Raw genomic sequence first — 21969 nt, forward strand, 5'->3', positions numbered from 1 at the left:
TGAGACATAGATAGTGTGTCACTTGCAAAGTTTGCACAAGTCACCTCTGGCAAAATACCGATCTGAACCCAGGTACCAAGTCCAAAGTTAACACCCTTACATCTCTATCATCCTATATCAGATCCCTGTTTACAGGACATGAACTTTCAAGAGTAGTGGTAGATGAAATGACAGATACCTCTATCTATCAGCAGATAAAACGGGTGCCACCCTTAAAAGTTATTAAAATGAAAGCCTGATTAAATAACAACAGGGTTCATTTTCAAAATGTGTATGTGAAAATTGCACATATTACTCAACAGATTTGCTCCTCGTGTTACTCAGCATCAGATCTGCCAACTTTCATATTGAAAATAGAATTGTATTGCTTAGCCTGGCAAAGCCAACAAACTTAATAAGAGAATAAATGGATTCTGTTCTTCCTTAGCCAGATATTTTACATTAAGTTCAGAGGAGTTACATGTGAATACAGTTACTCTTCTGTAATCATATTTGTAATCCTCAGGAAAAATAATTTTTGAAGAAGTGGGATTTTTTTTTTTAAGCTCTACATTAATTCATTAAATTGTTGCCTTTTTTGCATACATCTTCACTTTAAATGGAATTCAAACCTTTCTTTCTTGGGGTATTGTATTTCTTTGCTTATTTTATAAGAAGGAGATTCTGAAGATTGTTTTAGTGGAATACTTGGTGAATGATACACCTAATATAAGAGAAAATGCAGTGTCCTAGGTATTGTGGGTAGCTCAGCAAGTAGTTAACTGTGCTCCTGCCTCCGCAAGTCTAATTGGTAGCTATGCTTTTTAAACTTCAGTGCTGACAGGCAGAGAAATGGAGGTAATAATGAAATATGTTACGCAGGTAACGAATGTGCTTTCAGAAATGTTGAATGCTGACTCATTTGACTGGGTTCTGTGAAAAAGGGCTGCGAGTACCTCATCTGAAACTCTCTTTACTTTTGTAGATGGTATACCTCGCTCAGTGTTAAAAGATTGGCGCAAAGTAAAGAAGCTGAAACAAACAGGAGAGTCCTTTTTGCAGGATGATTCTTGCTCTGAAATAGGACCAAATTTACAAAAATGCAGAGAATGTAGGTTAATAAGAAGTAAGAAAGGAGAAGAACCAACTCACTCACCAGTATTTTGTAGATTTTACTACTTTCGGCGGTAAGTACAGCTGTTCTCCTGATAATGTGGTATTTGAGCTTTTAAAGATAATACTGACAAAGGACTGCATGCATGCTTGAAAGCTTGTCTGATTTTTCTGGCTGGGTCAGTCTGCCTGATAAAAGACACGGTCTAATTTAACAGTATTTACATTTGTATTTCTTAGTTCTTTTGTGGATTGACTTCATTGCTGTTTGAAGCTTTAGAGCAGAGACATGAGAACAGCTGCCCAGTGTACCTCAGGCAAGCAGAAAATACAGCACACCACTATTACACAGGTGTCTGACATTTGAAGTGGGATTTTCAAAAGGCAAGCTTCAGTTATTCTGGACAAGTTGTACAACCACAGAGTTGCACTTAATTGTAATTGTTCTTATGCCAGTATATGGCGGGAATGCTGCACAAGGTTTTCTCAGAGTTTTCTGAGGACAAAGGAGTTGTCACCTCCTTTTTCACAATTAATGGCCAGTCAAGGAAAACTCGCAAGTGGGGAAAAAAATTTCCCAAGATGCAGCATGGCATACGTGGCGCAAGCAGCACAGCTGTCAAGACAGAACAAAACAGCTTTAATTTGCACGTGGGCTGTGTTGTCAGTATATATCCAACTTGTTTTGGAAAGGAAATTGTTCCCTAGATTGAGTTTTAATTTTTTATAATGAAGCTTTAGTTGCAAACTGGGTAGTGCTACAGGAGTAATTTCAGGGTTGGACTTGGAATACCTTCTGCGTGGGAATATTTGCTTCCTAATGTGTGTAAAAGTCTGGGGTTTTTCTCCTGTATAAAGGAGAGAACATAAGTGATAAAAGTTTTGTCAGTATTTTAAAAGACAGTTATGGAATTTAAACATTTGAATGTTTTGAATATATTGTAAATTTTACAGCAGTTCAGTTATTTTCATTGTGCTTAGATATTAGGGCTTGAATTGTAAATTAAGTTTGCGCTACTTTTGGCAGTCATAACTTCAGTTTTTTTCTTGTTCATTAAATACATTTCTAAAGGTCTTTTTTTGGTAGTTAGTTCTCAGTTTGGGTCTATTTTACAGGCTTTGCTGTAGAATTCCTTAACTATTATAATAATTGCATATGTACAGTGAATTATCCTGTAGTATGCAAGATGAAATAATTGTTCCTGCTTAAAAATAGGCTAAATATAGCCATTGTTGGTGGAATGGTTTCGAGTAGGATAACAGGAAAGCCTTTAGTTATTTTGAATGTCAGAAATTGATACAAGAATGTTGTCTTGTATTAGTATTTGTTCTGCCTAGAAAGACTTAAATATAGTGTTCAAACTCCTCTGTTTTGTGAATGAAAGCGGTAAGATAGAGAGGTCTATAAAATATGAGTCAGACTGAGTGATTGCTGTCACAGACACTCTAAAAATTAAAAGTAAGGAATAGGTGGAACCAAAGTTGGGGGGAAAAAAAAAAAGATACTTTATTTTCTGCAATTTTAAAGCTGTAATAAATGCTACAGAGAGCCAATGATGAGTAAACTGAATGCAAAAAGTGCCTAGAAAGTTAGTTTTAGTTTTCATCCTTCCTTAATGTTCACTTTGAAACCAGTTTTGGCAGTAGGATTTCTTTTTAAATTAAAAAATACGACAGGACGCTGAAGAGGGTAAAGGAAAGTTACTTGTTTTAATACATATGCAATAAGGTAAATTAGCAAGCAAATGGTAAGCACAGAGTATAATGATATATGCAGTTAAAATGTCTGTTTTCATTTTTAGGTTATCTTTTAGTAAGAATGGAGTAGTTAGAATAGATGGTTTCTCATCTCCTGATCAATATGATGATGAAGCACTGAGTTTATGGACACATGAAAACTATGAAGATGATGAACTGGACCTAGAAACTTCTAAATACATTCTAGATATCATAGGTGATAAATTTTGTCAGTTAGTAACATCTGAGAAAACAGCCATGTCCTGGGTGAAAAAAGATGGTAAGGAAATGTCAAATGCTCTCAACTGTTCAGCAGTTTTACTGGAGTGTTTGCGTTCATCATGACCCATTGCTTCCTTTCGAGTAGCTCACTTCACCAGACTGTGGTGTTGGATTTTCCTAGACTATTTTGTAAGACGGAATGTCGGGAAGGGGCAAGGACCTTCCTCAGTGGGGCCAGTCTGTTCCCTCTCCTTGTGCTGGTGGCTGGGCTGGGGCCAGGGTGCTGTTGGGATTGGAGCAACCTCAGTTCCCAGCCTGGCCTCCAGCCCTCCAGCCAGAGCGGCCAGCTCCAAGCCAAGGCCTGCAGCGAGCCAGGTACCGGCTCCTGCCAACAGACGTGTTTCTGACGTGTCTCCTTCCCAAAACACAGGAGAATAACGTGATAGCATGGTCCCCATAGAGCCTGTGCTAACACCATTGCCTCCTCCCCAGCAAAACCATAGTTTGTCCTTCTGGCCTGTGGCAGATGGGCACAGGCTGGAAATGGGCTTGTGGCTCCACTAATTCCAGGCAGTAGGAGGAGGAGGTGGGGCAGAAAGCAGAAGTACTAGCCAGGACTCCAGGATAGGCACCTCCCTCCTCTCCTGCTGACTTACTTTAATGTCTGACTCACCAGTTTGGCTGCCCTTGAGATTAAACACATCCCGTAGGCAGTCAGGTGAAAAACCCAGCTCTCTTCATTACCTGGAGTTAAAAGTATATGTTAAAGGAGTTGTTCTTCGTACTTACAGCCCGCTCATGTTGAGCAGGAATATTCTTTCTGTGTTACTTTAGTCTGTTTTTTGGATGCTTTAATTTCTTTATAGTATGTTGATATACTAGTATTGATGGGGTTGCTGTGTAGCACAACTGAGGGGTAGGTGTTAATAGTCTATTTATGAAGGATCATTCCCACCCCCCCAGTTGCGTCTGAGGGGAAAATTACGAGTGCTTCATCTATAAAAACTATTCATTCTGTGCTTTGCATTTAAATTTTCAGTCCTTTTATTCTACTTATTTTGTATTTCAGCCAAAATTGCATGGAAGAGAGCAGTGAGAGGAGTCCGTGAGATGTGTGATGCATGCGAAGCCACATTATTTAACATTCATTGGGTCTGCCAAAAATGTGGATTTGTGGTCTGCCTAGATTGTTACAAGGCAAAGGAAAGAAAAAGTTCTAGAGGTCAGTTCTTTATGAACTAGAGTATTGTATAGGCTGTTTATTCTCATTTGTTGTAGAGCTGCTGATCCACTAGTGTAACTGCCTTTCTGTAAAGTGTTAAATTACTGCTTGTGTGTTCTGGTTTCTCTTAGATCTTTTTCACCTCTTTTTTGTCAGGAGTTGCAGAATCAGTCATTCAGAAAGCAGTTGCTGTGGGGCTGCTTTAGGTCTTTGTCTGCTTTTCAGTCTTTTTGTGTGGGTTGTGTTGGATTGCTTGTGCCTTGCCCCTCAAGGTTAAGTCTTGTTCTTCAGCTGTGAGACTGGCACTCCCATTACACTTGCCTGCTTTTTGGTAACTCATTGCTGTTAAGGCTTGCCTTGATTAGAGTGCTTTCTGGAGTCCTTCTTCAGAAGTACATGGTTTGTCATACTGACTTAACAGCCTACTTTTTTATTATTAAAAAAATAAGACGGAGAAAAATACTTCAAATAGTTTTTAAGATGAACATTAATGGAGGTTTCACAGTCCAGCAGCCTACACACGTACTCAGTTTAATCTAATTCCTGTGCTTTAATGGAAATGTCTAGTTTAGTCTGTAGTGAAGTGTAACAGGACTGACTTGCAAACCTGTTATTTCTGAGTGACTCAGCCTGGTTGCAGTAGGAAGGAAGAATGGCTTGAAAGGGCTTGTGCAGCCCTCAGCTGTGACATTGGTGCTCGGGCTGCCTTCCCCTGGGTGGCAGGCATTGTGCCCTGGCACAATTGTGTGATCAAACACTGCAACAGGAACCGATTGAACTATAATGCTGTTTTGAAAAGAATTTTCATGTTTGTCGTAGCTGCAGAGTGTCACAGATGTGAAATATTAGTAAAATAAAGTTTAACTGTTAGATAGCAAATCTTGGATAAATGGAGAGAATCAACCATGTTGTCCTTGGCTTGCAGTGAGAGGCCTCCTATGCTGCGGTTATAGGATATTCCCAGAGGCTTCCATCAAACCCTGAAGTTTCTGGGGAACTAATGTTAGTGTTTTCCAACACCAAGAACAGTTGTTAATGTTTTAATGCTGGAGGCTGCTTCAGCATCTATTAAGTGGCTGGAGTCTGTGTGTGCGCATGTGTGCGCATCCATCTGACATGGCTTGGGATACCCGCCGAACGTTATTTCCCCTAGTGAGCAAAGGCAGTCAGAGGCTTTTTATAGTGTGCGGGTTAACCAGCCAGGAAAATTTTAGTAAAATGTCTTCAAAACTTAAAAAAGCAGTGTACAGAAGTAGGCTTCTTTTCAGTCTTCTAACAAGGAGACTTTCTCCTTACTGTTCATCACAACATCATGTGCCAAAGCAGAAGTACGATAGCTTCTCTCTCTGTGGCTTTATATCTAATGATACTGTAGGATTCGTGTGACCTGTATCTTTCCTTTGGCACTCTCTTACAAAGTTCAGAACCACCCACCCATCTCTATATAATAGCACTTTATATTACACCATTTTTCCTGGAACCGGTAGTTGTTTTTACAGTTGCTAAATGTAACAGAGAATACACTGGTTTCCCCCTGCTTCAGGAGGAATGTTAGAGGTTTAAATGTTCCATATTCAGATATTTATCAATGGCTTCTCTCATAGCCTCACTACTTGAATGAATGTGCATCCATTGTTACCTTCAGACAGTTCATGGCACCATCAAGTAGAATGCCATGTTATGGCATTTCAGTGATAAAATATGTTAAGTAGATATATGCTGTTTTCGGTTTTCATTTGATTGATGTTTGTGACCAGTTACATTTTTCAATGTTCTAGGAATTACAAAAACTACAAAATAGCTACCAAATTAATATTTATCTGAAAGGAACATTGAGTACATTGTGTATCTGTTAAAGTGTAAGAAAATAGTGCTTTAAATGAGCTAATTGCTTCCTTAGCGTACTCCCTAGTTTACGTTGCTAGAGCTGAGAAAACTAAGATTTGATGAGTCTCTTAAAACTGTCAGTTCAGTGGCTAGGATACAAGACTGGGGTTGAGAGAGGAATTGCATTCCTATTTCTGCCCCAGAGTCACATAGTGGATTAGTGACCAGTTTGCCTGGCCAGGCATTTTTTACTGTTGTTCTTTTTCTCTCTTGTCTTTACACTGCATATTTTTCTGGCAGGGGTGGTCTTACTGAAACCTTATAGAAGGCCCCTCTCTCCTACTACTTAGGCCCTCTCTGCTGCCACAGATAATTTTCAACCAGTACATACAGACTTGTGTTTTCATGGTTGCTTTAATCTGAGATAAATCCATGATGCACCTTCCCTCTACTTTGTGCCACCAGTAACATCAGTGAGCTGCATGGTAGGCCAAATCAGAGGGTTGATTCACTTCAAGTTCCATCTTTTTGGCTTGTTTGGCCCTCTCTGGTTGAAGACAGCCACTTTCAGTTGGAACGTGGATTGTGTCAAATTAAATTAAACATATAATTGCAGCCTAATTTTGTCTCTTTTCCATGTTAAAATTCATCAAGGGAGTCTCACTCCTCAGTAACAAGTGTGAAGGATTTTTGGCTTGTTCTTAATTGGCAACTCACTAAATGTAATAAAGGGAATATACTCCAAAACTTGGAGGTTGTTAGCAAGGGTCTGTGTTACAGATGCAGCGATTTCAATTTCAGTATTGTTAAAACTTTTCTTCTTACTGTGAAAAGTATCTGTCGTATGCAAACCTTTGTCACACAGGATCTCAGGACAGAAGACTTACAGTATGTGTAGAAAAGAGTTTCTAACTGAAACAAATCTGAAAAATGTTAGCTAGTTCTGTGTGTGTACCACTGTAAGTACAGTAAAATACTTGGTAATGTTATTTTGCAGATAAGGAGTTATATGCCTGGATGAAGTGTGTGAAGGGACAGCCTCATGATCACAAACACCTGATGCCGACACAGATTATTCCAGGCTCTGGTAAGACCACCTGCAAACAAGCAGGATGTGTTTTTTTTTTTCAGGTCTTTCTGTGAAGAGAGACCAGAGTTGTTTCTTGAAATTTCTTGTTTTTCTTTTAAAAACCTGCGAATTGTGTCAAATCATCACAGGAAAGCAAGTGGTTCTGGGCAGTTAACAGCAAGGGGCACAGATAATTAAGAGAGAAAGAGGAGTATGTTGACAGATGTCTGAAGGGGTTTTGGAGACTGGCAGTGAAGAAATGCAGTGTGTTTGTTATGGCTGTTTTGTACCTTCTTAGAGCAGAATAAAACATCCAGAATGTACTTAATAAATCTGACCTTGGCTGTTAAAAGAAAATCTTAGAATAGTACTGCCAAGGAGCTACGTGGCAGCAGATTTTGGGGATTTGTTTTTCACTGTTTTCTGTCCCCCCCAACCACCCAAAAGAAAGTATTCGTGTGTGGTTTTGCTTGGACATCTGGTAGAGCAGCTTAAAGCAAAACACAGTAAAAAAGCTTGTGATAAATGAAGAACTTAAGCACTAATCCTAAATTTAGCTAAATTCAGAATTTTTCTTAGAACCAAGTAAGTTTTATGAAGAAGTGTGGTTAGGTGTGGTGGTTGTCATTAGCACAACTTTTACTTGTCATCTCTGGCAGCATTGATGCAGAGCAGAGAACAGAAAACTCAAATGTACCCTTAAACTTGTTAAGTAAATTCCCAAGTTATTTTAAGCTGGAAATACAGACCCAGTGATTATTTTATGGGTTGTTGCATGTTACTTCAGGTAGAAATGAAGGTTGGTTAGATTCCTTAATAAATTCAAATTGTGACATTCCCCAGAACAGGTTCCAGACTGAAACTGGTTTTAATTTTAAATTGTGAAGTGAACCACTCATCAGGAAACAGCACGGTGAAGACTGCCTGTTCTTCTTCTTCTGCTTTGTTCTTCTGTGCATACCCATTACCAAAGAGCCTTAAATTACACAATCATGTACTAATGATTTTTGTCGAGATGTGGCTCACTTCAGTATGTAGTTTGATGGTTTTATTAAAGGAAGCAATGATGCACCCATTGAACAATGAGGAATAAATAATGAATGACTGCCTTGCTTGGTGTGTGCCATGCAATGGGAATGCAGAGTGAAGGTTAGGTTATTTATAGGAGTAGTGTGCAATTATTTAATTTAAGGCCTTGTCTCTTTCTGCATGAGCATTAAGGTAAACTGGACAGTTTCTTAGTAGTATTTTTGAGTGTTAAATTTAGCATTTTGAATAGTTTAAATTTTAAAAAAGGTTTGCAGATAGTATTTTAGCATCACAGTGTGTGTATTGTAGAGAGGATCACAAAATTATTGAGAGCTGCTGATGGTTTTCTTTTTAATTGTCTTCTAGTTTTGACAGATCTTTTAGATGCTATGCACAATATTAGAGAAAAATTTGAAATTAAATCCCATTGTCAGTGTACCAGCAAGCAGAGCACACAAGCTGGCAAGCTCCCTGCAATGAATGGCGTGACTCAGGTGAGTCTAAAATGTGTGTATACACTGCAGTTTTCTCAGGTGTTCTGATTCTTGTGTATTTTTATATTTTAATAGTACCAGTTGCATTTTAATTTGCATATATGATGTTTAAATGCTAACCTTGTCTTTGAAATACATTAAAGCAAAATTATATACTTAAAAATAAATTTGTTCTTCACAGGTTTTGCAGAATGTCCTTAACCACAGTAATAAAATTTCTCTGTGCATGCCTGAGTCTCAACAGCAGAGTAGTCCTCAAAAGTCTGAGACAAATGGTAATGCAAGTCCAAGGAGTGATGTAAGCACAGACAGCAAGTTATCACCACCTGAATCCCAGTCACCACTGCATTGGTTAGCTGACCTTGCTGAGCAGAAAGCCAGAGAGGAAAAGAAAGGTATATGTTTGAAATTGTCATATCATGTCCATGACTTTGGGGGCACCCGTGATACATAATTGAATTAATTAGGAAGATTTCATACTGTTACCTGTTCAACAAAAAGAGAAGGTTATGTTCTTTTCCTCCTTAATTTTAATCATGAAACTGCGATGCCTTCTCCTGGTGGCGTCAGAATCTATTGCCAGAAGAACCACTAGAGGAATGTATGTGTAATGTGGGAGTATTTCCAGCTACAGCATCTCTCTGTTGTGACAGGTACTCACTCAGCTGCGTGTCTGAGATGCTGAGGAAGGCCTTTTCATGGTCACACTCTTTGACTGCATTTTGAAGGATCTAGTTCATCCTCTGGTGTGTTTTCAGGTGAATAAAGTGCTAGTGCTACAGTATATTACCACCACTATAAAATAAAGGATACTGATGCTGTCCCAATGTCTGCATCGTCATCCCACAGTGTAAACTTCCAATGATTATTTTTGTTTTAGAGAACAAAGAATGTCCTTCTGGAAAACACTCAAAGGAAGAGAAAGACCAGGATAATTTGGAGTCCCAAAACTGTAAGAGCTGCCCTCCTGCATCCCAGAACAATGAGCAGGGCTCAACCTTACGAGATTTATTAACTACAACAGCAGGCAAACTGCGTCTGGGTTCTACAGATGCTGGCATTGCTTTTGCTCCGGTTTACTCTACAGGAACAGCAGTAAGTGTTCAGAAGACACACGGATCTTACATCATGATTTGAAAACCTTTATGATTTGTTTCGGTACATTATAGTTGGAGCAGTCTGATAGTGCAGTCTGATAGCTGTATTGCTTTAAATACTCATTTATAGTTAATATACACACAGACACACAAACACACATTTACATTAACATTTTATTTATTTTTTAATATACATACATATAGTGATATTTGATACATACAATGAAGAAAATGTCCATGAAGTTAGAGAAGGCCTTAACCTGACAAAGTAAAGGAGGATTCCAATATATTGAGTTTTGTGATAACTGTATATTTCTAGCTTTTTCCGTGTAATAATGCATGCTGTTTTCTACAAAGGAAGTAGATAACTGCAAGCTTCTCACTGGTAATGAAATGTTGTTATTCTACTGCAAAAAGAATTGCATTAGCTTTATTTGCTTTTATGTTGTTTGAGCATGCATTTGTTTATTTTCTAATAGAGTGGCAAGAGTGGAAGGACTATGCCAAACATTCTTGATGACATAATTGCTTCAGTAGTAGAAAACAAGATTCCACCAAATAGAGCACCAAAGATAAATGTAAAATCTGAAATAAAAGATGAGCCAAAGGAGGATAGAAGATGCATTCCGGATGACTGCGGTAAACTGTACAGCGATATTCAGTATTCGTGGATCTGTGATAAGCATGTTCTGTGGCTCAGAGACCATAAGAACAACAACAACTGGAAGCTCTTCAAAGAGTGCTGGAGACAAGGACGGGTAGGTAGTGAGCCATGTGGTCTGTAAAGTGACTAGTATGAACTCTGGGGGAATAGTGTTAAAGGACAAATTTGCCCAACTTCGTGTTTGAAAATGTATTGTTAACAGCGGGCAAAAGCTTGTCAGGTATAGCCCACAAACAAAGCCTTGTGTATTTCAAACTTCAGTTAACTGCTAATAATAAATAAGAAATGACTGCTACTGAGATTCAAATTCCAAAAAGATGTGCGTATGACACCTTGGGTATGAGTGCTGTTAGAGGAAGCGTTAACAGCTCAGTAGGGCCAAGCTCTTCAGTGCGTGTTCAAGATGGATTTGTACTCCACTTTTATTGAAGGAGGTGTTTGCTTTCAAAAGGATAAGTATTGATTTTTAAATTTTACTTTATTTTATTTTTTACAGCCTGTTTTAGTATCTGGTATGCATAAGAAAATGAACTTCAGCCTGTGGAAAGCTGAGTCAATTAGTTTAGATTTTGGAAACCAACAAGCTGATATCTTGAATTGCAAAGACAGTATTATTTCAAACGCCAATGTCAAGGAGTTCTGGGATGGTTTTGAAGATGTTTCAAGTATGTGATTTTAAATGTGTTTTTGTGTTTTTCCATTGCTTCTGAACATTGTCAATGTTGGAAACTGCAGTTAAAAATATTCTTTATGGATCTTGAGGCTTTGAAGAAACTTTAATTTAAAAAAAAAGCTCTAGGTAAGGTGTTTCCAGAGAACATGATGGAAACCTGCGTTTTGTACCTTTGAATAATTAAAGATGCACTATATGCTAGTTAGGTCTGACTAAGAAGCCTAACAAAATGCCATTTTTCCTCACCTAGTTGAGTTTGTTTTGTATCATTCTTGAGTCAGAAAATCAATTATATTCAGTTTTCTGGGTGAAATCTTTATACAGGTTAAGAGTTCAGTTATATATTTTAGTTGAAAGAAGTAAAACACCTACAGTGTATTAGGTTTTAGTAATTTCTATGTTACTTGCAGAACGACAGAAAATAAAAAATGGGGAAACAGCTCTACTAAAACTGAAAGATTGGCCTTCTGGTGAAGATTTCAAGGCTATGATGCCAGCAAGGTATTTGAGTTTAATACTAGATGTTCTTAAGTCCATCTCTGTGTTGTTTTTCTTTCTGTCTGTGTAATGGCACATTCAATTACATTTTTCTTTCTCATCTCCTCTAGATATGAGGATTTATTAAAAAGTTTACCCTTGCCAGAATATTGTAGTCCAGAAGGAAAACTAAACTTGGCTTCTCATCTGCCAGGATTTTTTGTCCGTCCAGATTTGGGACCTAGACTGTGCAGTGCATATGGTGAGTATGCCCTAGAAGGGTAGCAGTTACCTCTTCCCTTAGAAATGTAGAATATCCCATGTTATAGTGCTTGATGGAAAGCTGAGCTTGCTTGGAGGGTAATTGTGCTGAATGTAGAAGCACTTGATTGACTTGCATACTAACAGTACATGCACCTCAGGCACGACAGTTTATTTGCTTCTGTGGTATTTTCTGTGTTTTCCTGTTACAGTCTTCTCAATCACATGACTGGTTAGGGTTACTTTTACACAAGGACAGATCTGTCTTTAACAATGCTGTAAGACAAAATACTTAATTAAATATTACTGTGTTCATAATTCTGGTCATAAATAAATCTCAGTGTATTTCTCATAAATTGTATTTGTATTGTATGCTGGAAAAAAAACGTGCTTAGAAAAGATGGTTTCAGACCTTTTCCAGTGGCTCCTTCTTTTGCAAACAAATCAGTTCAATTCTGTTTTACAAATTGTTGAAATAGGACAAGAAATGTGTTGTAATTTGTGGCATGATGGCTTTGATTTTGAAAGTTCTCCAGATGTCCTCTGAAATAAACATACTAACAATAGTGATCAAGGCATGGGTCTGAAGAACTGAATCATTAGTTACACTTTCATGTAATGCTGCTGCAAGGCTTAGTGTTCACAAATGTCCTTTTGACTTAGGCATGTATATTTTCACCTCTTAGAAGTAACATTAATTTTCCTCTTTGGGGATTTCTTTTGATTAAGAACTCTGCTTGCAGTTAGGCATAAAAGTGACACATTTGATTCCATAACTTTGTGTATTCATTGTACTTACATTCTGCCCTCAGCAACCTGAAAGGTTGGAAAGTAATGTAGTGGTCAGGAAATGTCTTTGATTATTCTGCTGAAATGTGTGTTGTTCTGACACAAGTGCTCCGTAGGGACAGTTACCTGGGCTAAGAGATATCTGAAGGTCTCTGTTGAAAAGTAACATTTTCTTGTTAGCAAGAGAAACAAAATCATGTTTGTAGTTTGTATATCTCAGTATTTTCACATTAAAGCCTTCCTGTATGTAAAATGCTTTTCTGTGATGCTTAGGGTCCTTTGAGAAATAACTTCTCAGTTAGCTGTTGCATGTTTCTATTTGAGTGTGAATATGCAATACAACAGATCTCGATTTTATCTTGTAACATAGGTGTGGCTGCTACTAAAGACCATGATATAGGAACCACAAACCTCCATATTGAAGTTTCTGATGTTGTGAACATCCTTGTTTATGTTGGCATAGCGAAAGGAAATGGAGTACTTTCCAAGTCAGGTAAAGGGAAGCTCATTGTAAGAGGTGTAGATGGACTGAATGATCTGCTGCTTCTAAAATTGACACTGTTCTGAAGCAGATGAAAGATAACCATAAGTACTTGCTTAAACCTGGGAGATTCTTTGTTTCAAGAATTTGCACACACGTTAATTCTGCATAAAATACACTACAGTTCATGAATTATTAAGTGGTATTTCAAACCATCTTCACTTTTTCTGTCGTTACCTATAACTCATGTACCATTGCTGTGCTGGGCTGGCAGAGCTAATGGAAGTGCAGGATGAGAGATTTTCTCTGGAAGCTGTGGTAGTTCTAACAGTTATGTCAGGATGATGTATTTGCCAAACCTTCTGTTTATTCTGGTCCCTCTGGATGCACTGTGTTTGCTCTATTGGATTTGGACCAGAATGTAATTTTAAAGCACCGGATAGCTTAAATTGGTGTGTGTTAGTTGTCTGTATGTTGTTTATTGCTTATGTGAAACAGTCTTTAAATCACTAAAATAGGTTTGTTTCTTTCCTCTTATTCTTTTGTCCTCTTATTCCATAATCAGCAGGTGTAGATCTTGGGTGTGACTAATAGAGCTGCAGTAAGGTTTGCTGTCTGTTACTTGCTTTGTTTTCACTTGTGTATGCACTGTGTTAGTAGCATCTAAACTTGAGTGTATGGGGAGAGCTCTAGCTTCTTGACTAGCTGCTGCAGAACAACATGCAAAACACTGCTTTTGCTGACTGCAGGAAAACACCTTTTTAATCTTCTAATTTTTGGTGCCAGGCCTGCTTGATTTTTTCAGGTAGGAGAATGTGTTCTATCAAATTCAAGAAATGTAAAAAAAATTAAAAATTAAATGTTGTTTTGAAGGTGTTCATGGCATTCATGTTCTACTACCTAATTACAAACACCAAACAGAAATATCACCTGGGGACTTCTGTTGCGTTCAGCAAAGTTTTATCTGCTCAGTCTTACACAAGAAATTTGAAAAGAAGGTATTCAAATTTTTTCTCTGTCTCACTTTTAAAAAATATTTTTCTTGAATCTTAGGCGTTTTGAAGAAGTTTGAGGAGGAAGATTTGGATGACCTTTTAAGGAAGAGGTTGAAAGATTCAAGTGAATTACCTGGTGCTTTATGGCACATTTATGCTGGCAAAGATGCTGACAAGATAAGGGAGTTTTTGCAAAAGGTTAGCCTTATTATATGTATTTCATAAATACAGTCTAAGCAACTGATAAATCAAAGGGGGCTGGCAAAAACCATAAACCCCACCCTTATCCTTAGGGAAGAGAAGGAAGAAAAATTCTTTCCTTTATAGCACAAAAAAATTGTCATTGACCTGCTACATCATCAACAAATAAAATATGTAACACGTTACATATTCACTTCTAAAGAGTTACAGGTAGCCTGTCAACTCTGAAAGCCCAGGAGGGCATGGAGATCTATTCTTGTCCTCTCTAATGTATAGGATAATTTGTAGCATAATGTTTTTCTGTCACTGATCCATTCTTGCATTATCAGATACTGAAATTTTTGTGAATTGTGAATGTGAAAACCCCTGACTTTGCAACCTAGCAGCCACCGATCTTCATCAGGACTCTGTGTCACGTCGGTTAGTTCAAAGAACATGCCTTGGCTCTTGGTGAAGATGAAAGCAGTTGGGGGGGGTATTGTACCCGAGGGCAGTAATCTTTTTCAGCATCAGCTCCAGTGCAGAGCTTCCTTCAGCAGCATGTGATGAACAAGTTAGAGCCACATCAGAACCTTTGAGGTCGTTACTTAGCATATAGGATGAAGATCCAGCCCTGGGCCATTGATAGTCATCAATGGCTTTAAATTTAGAGATACTATCTTGGAAGCAGTTTCCTGTGCCCTGTCGTTAGCATGTTTTCATGTTCTAGAAGGCAGTCTTGACGGATGGCATAGAAATACCAAAACATCACTGAAATGGTTGCTTGAGGAAAAGAAGTCTCCACTGAGCTTTAACTGTATAGACCAAAGGGGTCCATAAACAGGCTGGTGGTGAAGGGCTCAACTGCGAGCAGGCAGAGCCTAAGAAATGTTTCGGTAAAGATTCTCGTGGACAATAGGGCAGTGTTTCAGTCCCAGGGCGGCTGTCCTCTGGTGACTCCAACATTTGCGCTTTGGCAAGCTGAACTGTGAGGGAAAATGAGCATTAGTAAATAAAATACAGCTAGTTCCAGGATGTTATACAGTAAGGCTTTTCTGTTCATTCAAAAATTAGATGCTCAAAAATTAGATGGTGGCTCTTCAGTTTGGAAAACAGAGTTGTGAACAAAGTCCTGTATGCAAGGGAATAGGTGAACAATGAGTACTATTCAGCATTTCTGCTTTCAGAGCAATTAAGGGATATTGTGAAACTCTTTGAGCAGCGGATTTAAAACAGAAGCACCTAAAGCGCGATGTAATAAAGTTTGTCATTTGCTGCCACAGCTTGCCATGGTATCCAGAATGAATTGTGTACTGCCTTGAATATTTGGTGTGGTGGTATTTTTGAACAACTAAATCGGAGATTAGTTGATGACTAGGCCTTAGGACTACTTTGCCTGCCAATATGAGATAAAATCTCAGTATCTCATTCAGTACAGAAGAAAGGTGACAAGGACAGTTTTAAGCTCTATATCACATAATGAAGTATATTTAATAGCAATATGAATAAAAATCTATGGGTTTAATGAGGTACTTGTCTCCTGAGTCATGACAGATGGATTTGATATGTGTTTTTTACCTTTGGTCAGTATGGTTCATTAATTATGAATTGATTAAGGGTAATGTTTGTTCCCCTGTGGTTCACTTGATGAGAAGTGGTTGCTGCAGTTAAGTGTATCGATGTCAGGAAGTCTTTTTTTTTTTTTTTTTGTGTTCATCATTTTTTCCCAGTTCCTTTAATGCATGATAGGAAAGTAACTTCATGCCACAGTGTGATTCAGACTGAAAGGAGACCTCTTGAGGTCCTTTTGTCCAGCCCCCTGCTCAAGCAGAGTCACCTAGAGCAGGTTGCCCAGGAGTACTTGACCCTTAGTTTTATCTGGTGCTTTTTCCCTGAGCTGAGATTGTGGTGTGGGGTGTCTGTGTCAAAACTGAAGGTTGTAAGCTTGAAGAATGGGCATCATTGGAACTCTTGAGGTCAGATTTTATTTTCTTGATGAAAGAAGTCTCACACAGCATGTGATGCTTATTAATAGATTATTGTGTTCTTTAAAGCTCTACATTTTGGAGTGGGAGTTCTGCAGATGCCTTCAGTTCAGTGGGATTTCCCACTTCCTTTGAGGTTCTTTTGAATCCCTAACCAAAATTCTCATTTGGGTATTGGAAGCACAGTAGCGTTGCTTTGTAAGTTAGGTCTACTTACGACTTATCAGCAGAAGGTTCAGCTTCTTTTGAAAGTGACCTGGGATCTTTTCTGTACCTTACAGATAGCAAAAGAGCAAGGCTTAGAAGTTTTACCAGAGCATGATCCAATACGTGATCAGAGTTGGTATGTGAACAAAAAACTTCGCCAAAGACTTCTTGAAGAATATGGAGTAAAAACCTGTACAGTTATTCAGTTTCTTGGTGATGCTATTATTCTGCCAGCAGGAGCACTTCATCAGGTAATGTACATCTGTTTATAGAAAGGATTAAATAACATAAATACAATAAAATAACTTACAGAGACATAACTACGTCTGTACTCAAAACAGATTTTATTTTCTTACTGCTAGCTAATAGCTTACGGGGATGTATAATAAGGTACATCTGCTTATATAGATGACTAGCCAGTACTAACATACAGCAACTTGAATGCTTGAAATAATGCTCTTTTTGTTTTCCTTTAAAATGAAAAATGAGCAGACTATTACTAACCACTTTTTTCCATTTTTCATTTCATTAGCAAATTTCTAAATAAACTGATGTTAGTTATGGCAAAGTCAAGTTAGTATTTTTTTTCTTGGAAACCGAAAGTTGAGTTGACCCCAGAGAGGCAGGGGGAGGAACACAAGCAGGTAAATACCTGCATGTCAGGTGTCATAGTCTCCAGCCATTGGAGAATTGTAGAGACAGTCTGGACGTAATAAGATACTTCTGTACCAGGATTTTTTTCCTGTGCCACATTAAATTATTTTTTACACAGAAGTTACATCAATCACCTGGAGTTGTCATTGTTCTTCAGCAGCTTTCCTTATCATTAGAAAGAGTGATTCCAACTTTGCAGCAGCTGGGCTGGCTTTGTTCTTAGTTGTGTAAGAAGTACTGCCAGCGGCGCACTTCTGGAGGAACAGTATGGATTTCTCTATCAAGCTTCAGTCCTGTCCTAGCAGGATAGGGGTTGTTACTCCATTTTGTTTGGTGGGGTTTTTTCTTGCAGTCTGCAAACTACTTCTTGATGAAAAAAAGAAATAGAGCATAATTGTTTTGACGTGATTTTTGGGCAGTTCTAGATTTATTTATTTCTTCATGAACCTTTTCCCGCCAAAACAGGAAATGGAGCCTGCTTTCTTGCTGTCTTGCCAGCTGTCAAGCACCACTAATGAGGTAGCTGACTATCAAGGAATGAGGAGCATCCCCACCCCGCAGCAGGGGTTGTAAGCCATCTTGCTGTTAAAGATTTATCATTTGTCTCCACCCGGGTTCAAGCAGGGCCAGGCCTTTCTGACGAAGATGTTATTTGGTTTCTGATCTGCAGATCAGCTTCCAGCTGATGCCACTTCTGGACGGAGAGGAAGCAAAGGCTTACCATGTCACCCTGCCCAGGGCAGCAGGCTTTTTTCTATGAAAAAAATGACTGGGTTGTAGTGATGACAAGTGTTATGTCCCTAGTCTCTGCTGGCTATTTCAGTTCCTGAGGCAATGAGCGCAGCAGGTAACCTACCCAAACTAGATTCCTTTGTCATTCCAGTGATTCTTCAGATGGTCTCACATGGTGGTATGTTAACCCTGGATGATCTGTGGGGATTTGTTTCCTGGCAAAAGAAGAGGTGACCAGATGTTGGCTTGTCATAGGTTACCTTTCCCTGTACCATCTCCAGGGCACCTTCGTGAAGGGGCATCTGGCATTGACGGTGTTGTTAGCTCTTGTTACACTGAAGCAGTTGGGACTCCCAGAGTTGGTAAGATTTGTATTGCATCCTGCAGTAACCTTACTCTGATCTCGATACAAGGGAGATAGCACAGATAGAAGAGCGAAAAGGGGACCCACAGAAAATTGCAAACGTACTGGGAAAGTTATTTTATATAGAATGTGGCATTAGATAAAGGAATGCAGAATATAGGACATGAAGTAGTGGGACTGTTCCAGGCTTCCCTGCAGTTCAAAGGTCTAAGGACCAAAAATAAGGCCACTCTTATCTTTATCTCCTTGGCTTTAAACTCCAAATTGCTTTTGAAGTGGTAATGTTCTAGCTTCTGGCACCAAGGAGTTAATAACGTGGTATTTTTAAACCTTAGTGGGTGAAGCTGAGAACCTTTTCATCTTCAGTAAGAAGTTCCTGTGAATCTGCCACGTAGGAGGAAATGAAAGCATCATGTTCTTTCATGTACATGTATAGTAGTACTCTGTATAGAGGTGCATAAATACTGACCTTAGGGATCAGCACCACCACTTCATATATACAAAGCACATTTAAACACTTAAAAATAGGTCTGAACAAGAATACATACCAGGTTAAGTTTACATGTTAAGCATTTCAGATTTACATACCCACCATGTATCTTTAAAACTGGTTGACAGTTGATACTAAATTTGGTGGTATATTGACATTTTTGGTTTTATTTGCTCATCTGTAATGTTTTTATTTGCTTATTGGTAACATGACATCCTGGCGATGTTATGATAAGGATGTAGGATAAAGGTCTGGAGTTGCATATGCAGAGCTGCTGGGTTGAGCGCTGGGGCAGAGGAAATTGGGCTGAAGGACAGAGTTAGGAAGCCTGGCTGCCTGTGGTCCCTGCAGCTCGGGACACTTCCATCCTGGAGCCACTTAGGATTGTTGTCACACTGCTGCTTCTGATGTTCTGGTCTAGAATTCTACTGCTCTGATGTGAGAGAGGTTGCCTGTATTTCTTCTATATATTATTTTTTCTTTCCAGCTTCTATGGATTTATGTCTAGCTTTTAAAGTAACTTGTTCTTAATATTTGATGGTAGCATAAAGCATTCCTCTTGCTTCCCACGTTTCTCCCTCGTCCCTGTGTACTTGCATCCCCCTTGCAATCATTTCAGTAGGCAAAGTCAAGCTGTTCCCTGGTGTGGTGGGAGGGAGGGAGGAAGGGAGAGCCTCTCCTGTGAGCTGTGACAGATGGAGTAGCCTTGTCAGTACCTCTTGTGGAGGGAATTGCCCTCTCCGGGGGAAACTAGAAATTAGATACAGTGTTGGACTGGTCTCCTTTACGGGTGCTTCCCTGAATGTACCTTGAGTGATGCTCTGTGGGATTGTGTTTCCTGTCTTCTTGGCTGTACGAGTAGGGGAGCTCAGGAGTGTCTCCTGCTTTGCTAACGTCTGGGCCCTGTTCTCTTCTGGCACTTGTAACAGCAAGCCCTCGGCTCTCCTCAGAAAATTCCCCAGCTATAAAAAGGGTTTTGTTGCCATTCTTCTGAATGATTTGTTGTTTCTGCTGGTCTGCTCTGGGTCATTCTGTGTCACACTCCTCCTTCAGGGATGCCCTCCCTGGTTTTAATTTGGTGACTTATCCAAAGGTCTAAAATACTTTAGTGATAAATTAAAGCATAGAAGTACTTGAGTCTGTGATGGAAATATGTTGTTCAGGCTACATGCAAAACTTGTTCATAGTGGAGCAGGTTGTTATAATCTTCGCTTTATAGTGGTATTATCTTGATTTACCAGCAGGATTATGTATTGTAAAATAACACACTGGAGGTAATGCGACATCCTGGCGATGTTATGATAATGATGTAGGATAAAGGTCTGGGAGCTGCGTACACAGAGCTGCTAGGCTGAGCGCTGGCTCCGGAGCTGAGCTGCACAGGAGAGGGCTGATTGCCGGCGTAAGGACAGAGGGAGGTGGCTGGGCAGTGGGGAGCTGTGGCCGTGAGGATGGACGGCCCTTTCCTTGCTGCCCACTCACCTTTCCCTGTCCCAGCCTGGGTCTGAGGCTTTTGTGATGCTCCACCCATCTCCTGGGCCCTGCTGGAAAACCTTGGCTCTGCGTGGGCTTGGGTAAAGCTGTTCTCTCAGTTCAGCTGGAACTGGCACAGCTGTGGGAGTGGTGCAGCCCTCACCCTGTAATCCTCAGGGGAATCAGCGCTAAACGTAGTTATTTGTATGTGTCGTTGTATCAGCTTGTATTACAAATAGAACTGCCTATGGGCTGTCAGCGGGGCATTCCCAGGGTAGGTACTAGACCAGCCGGGTAAAATCTGTCGTCTTCCCAAGGAGTTGCACACCGATAAGATAGCCCTGGGAGGGGGAAGGAGGTTTAGGGAACAGCAGAAGGAAAGATCGGAGGGCAACAAATATTGCCTGTTCTGCAGTGCAGGGAAGCAGTAAAACCTTGCCTCGGTGAGGAGAAAGAGTGACATGGGGTTTCCATGGGGTGGGAAGGAAAACAAGAGCGGGTAGAGACTCAGAACAGGTGAGAGGTCTGCGAGGGAAGAAGGGGCTGGGGCCGGCTGCTCAGCGCAGAGACGTTTCAACCGAAGCTCCAGGAAATTCCCCGACCACTGGTAGGAGCCTCATGGTGGCACTTCTGCAGCTGTTTCCTTGCTCCTGGCTTTCTGCCCATTGCAGATTATGTGGCATCAACAAACCCTCTTTGTCTCCAGAATTATTTTTGTTTTGAGGAGGGAAGGGCACTGCTTTGTCCTTGATGATTACAAGGCTGCAGAAACCCCGCATACAACGCTAGTGTTGAGCTAGGGCTTACCCTCTGGGATTTCATGCGTAAAAGGGAAAGCTACCTTATAAAATCAGACTGGGGCAGTGTTTTTGAAGAAGAAAATAATTTTTAAATGAAGTGCTGTGTCCTCAACTGTGTAGGCCCCAGAGGTTTTTTGAATGTCTGGTATTTTATAGTATGCATTAAAAAAAACCTAGATTTTGCTAGGCTTAAGCTTAAAATATGCAGATCTTCATCAGTACTGATCAGGGTGGGACTGTGTTTGCTGGGATGGCACATGTGCTCTCTCCCCACCCCCAGGCTTTAGTGAGTTTGCAGAATTGACATTGCACAACTTCATAAGCAGTTAGAGTTTGGGGAAACAAGGTCTTTGACATGCTGACGAAATGGTGTAATTTCTAAGGGTTTAGGGGTGAAAACGTAATGCTGTATGTTTCCAAAGAAGAGAGGCAGGAGTTGGTAGTTCAGGTCACAACCAGGAGCGTTTTTTCCTTTCCGCTGTGTTCCAGATATGACCTGGGTGGCGGATGGTGCCCATTTCTCTCAGTAGTTACCTCTAATCAGTAAGAGGTGTTAGGAGAAAAAAAACTTGTCTTCTGACCCTGCTCCTTTTTTTTTTTTTTTTTTTACTTTTCCACTGGCAATGACTTCTCTGTGAACGTGGCAAGTTGTGCCTGGCAGGGTCCTGCAGAGTAAGGTGCCTGTGGAGTTGGTCTGCGTCATCGGCGCCTATGTCGTGCTCTGGAAATGGCTGAGCAGTGGTAGCACACAGCGGCAGTGCCCATGCAGCTGCTAAAAGGGTGGAATAACGCAGTGGAGTGAGTTAACGTCAGAGCCGACTACAGGCAGATGCGCGCATTGTTCAGAGTGTACCTTTTGCCGGAAGCTTAGATCTAAGTTGAATATACTTAATTGCTCTCTGCGTAAAATGCATAAAGATGCCCTTTAGTCTGATAAGCCTGTGGTTTAAGAGAT

General features: G+C 39.8%; 1 protein-coding gene across 1 annotated transcript in view; it reads left to right on the forward strand.

Annotated features, from left to right (window-relative positions):
- Window positions 1-964: 964 nt before the first annotated feature.
- LOC104466591 (probable JmjC domain-containing histone demethylation protein 2C) overlaps window positions 965-21969 on the forward strand; it is a gene marked incomplete at its 5' end in the record, with an annotated part of 22470 nt that continues 1465 nt past the window's right edge. The window contains 14 exons of the mRNA XM_010080069.1: window positions 965-1166; window positions 2895-3109; window positions 4121-4273; window positions 7098-7187; window positions 8565-8692; window positions 8874-9087; window positions 9573-9787; window positions 10269-10547; window positions 10950-11118; window positions 11537-11627; window positions 11735-11865; window positions 13024-13146; window positions 14188-14327; window positions 16576-16752. Coding sequence (XP_010078371.1) covers window positions 965-1166; window positions 2895-3109; window positions 4121-4273; window positions 7098-7187; window positions 8565-8692; window positions 8874-9087; window positions 9573-9787; window positions 10269-10547; window positions 10950-11118; window positions 11537-11627; window positions 11735-11865; window positions 13024-13146; window positions 14188-14327; window positions 16576-16752 — 2327 coding nt within the window. The remainder of the gene's footprint in view (window positions 1167-2894; window positions 3110-4120; window positions 4274-7097; window positions 7188-8564; window positions 8693-8873; window positions 9088-9572; window positions 9788-10268; window positions 10548-10949; window positions 11119-11536; window positions 11628-11734; window positions 11866-13023; window positions 13147-14187; window positions 14328-16575; window positions 16753-21969) is intronic.

This window comes from Pterocles gutturalis, unplaced genomic scaffold (assembly GCF_000699245.1).
Source record: "Pterocles gutturalis isolate BGI_N339 unplaced genomic scaffold, ASM69924v1 scaffold50259, whole genome shotgun sequence".
In the NCBI taxonomy this organism is placed as follows: domain Eukaryota; kingdom Metazoa; phylum Chordata; class Aves; order Pterocliformes; family Pteroclidae; genus Pterocles; species Pterocles gutturalis.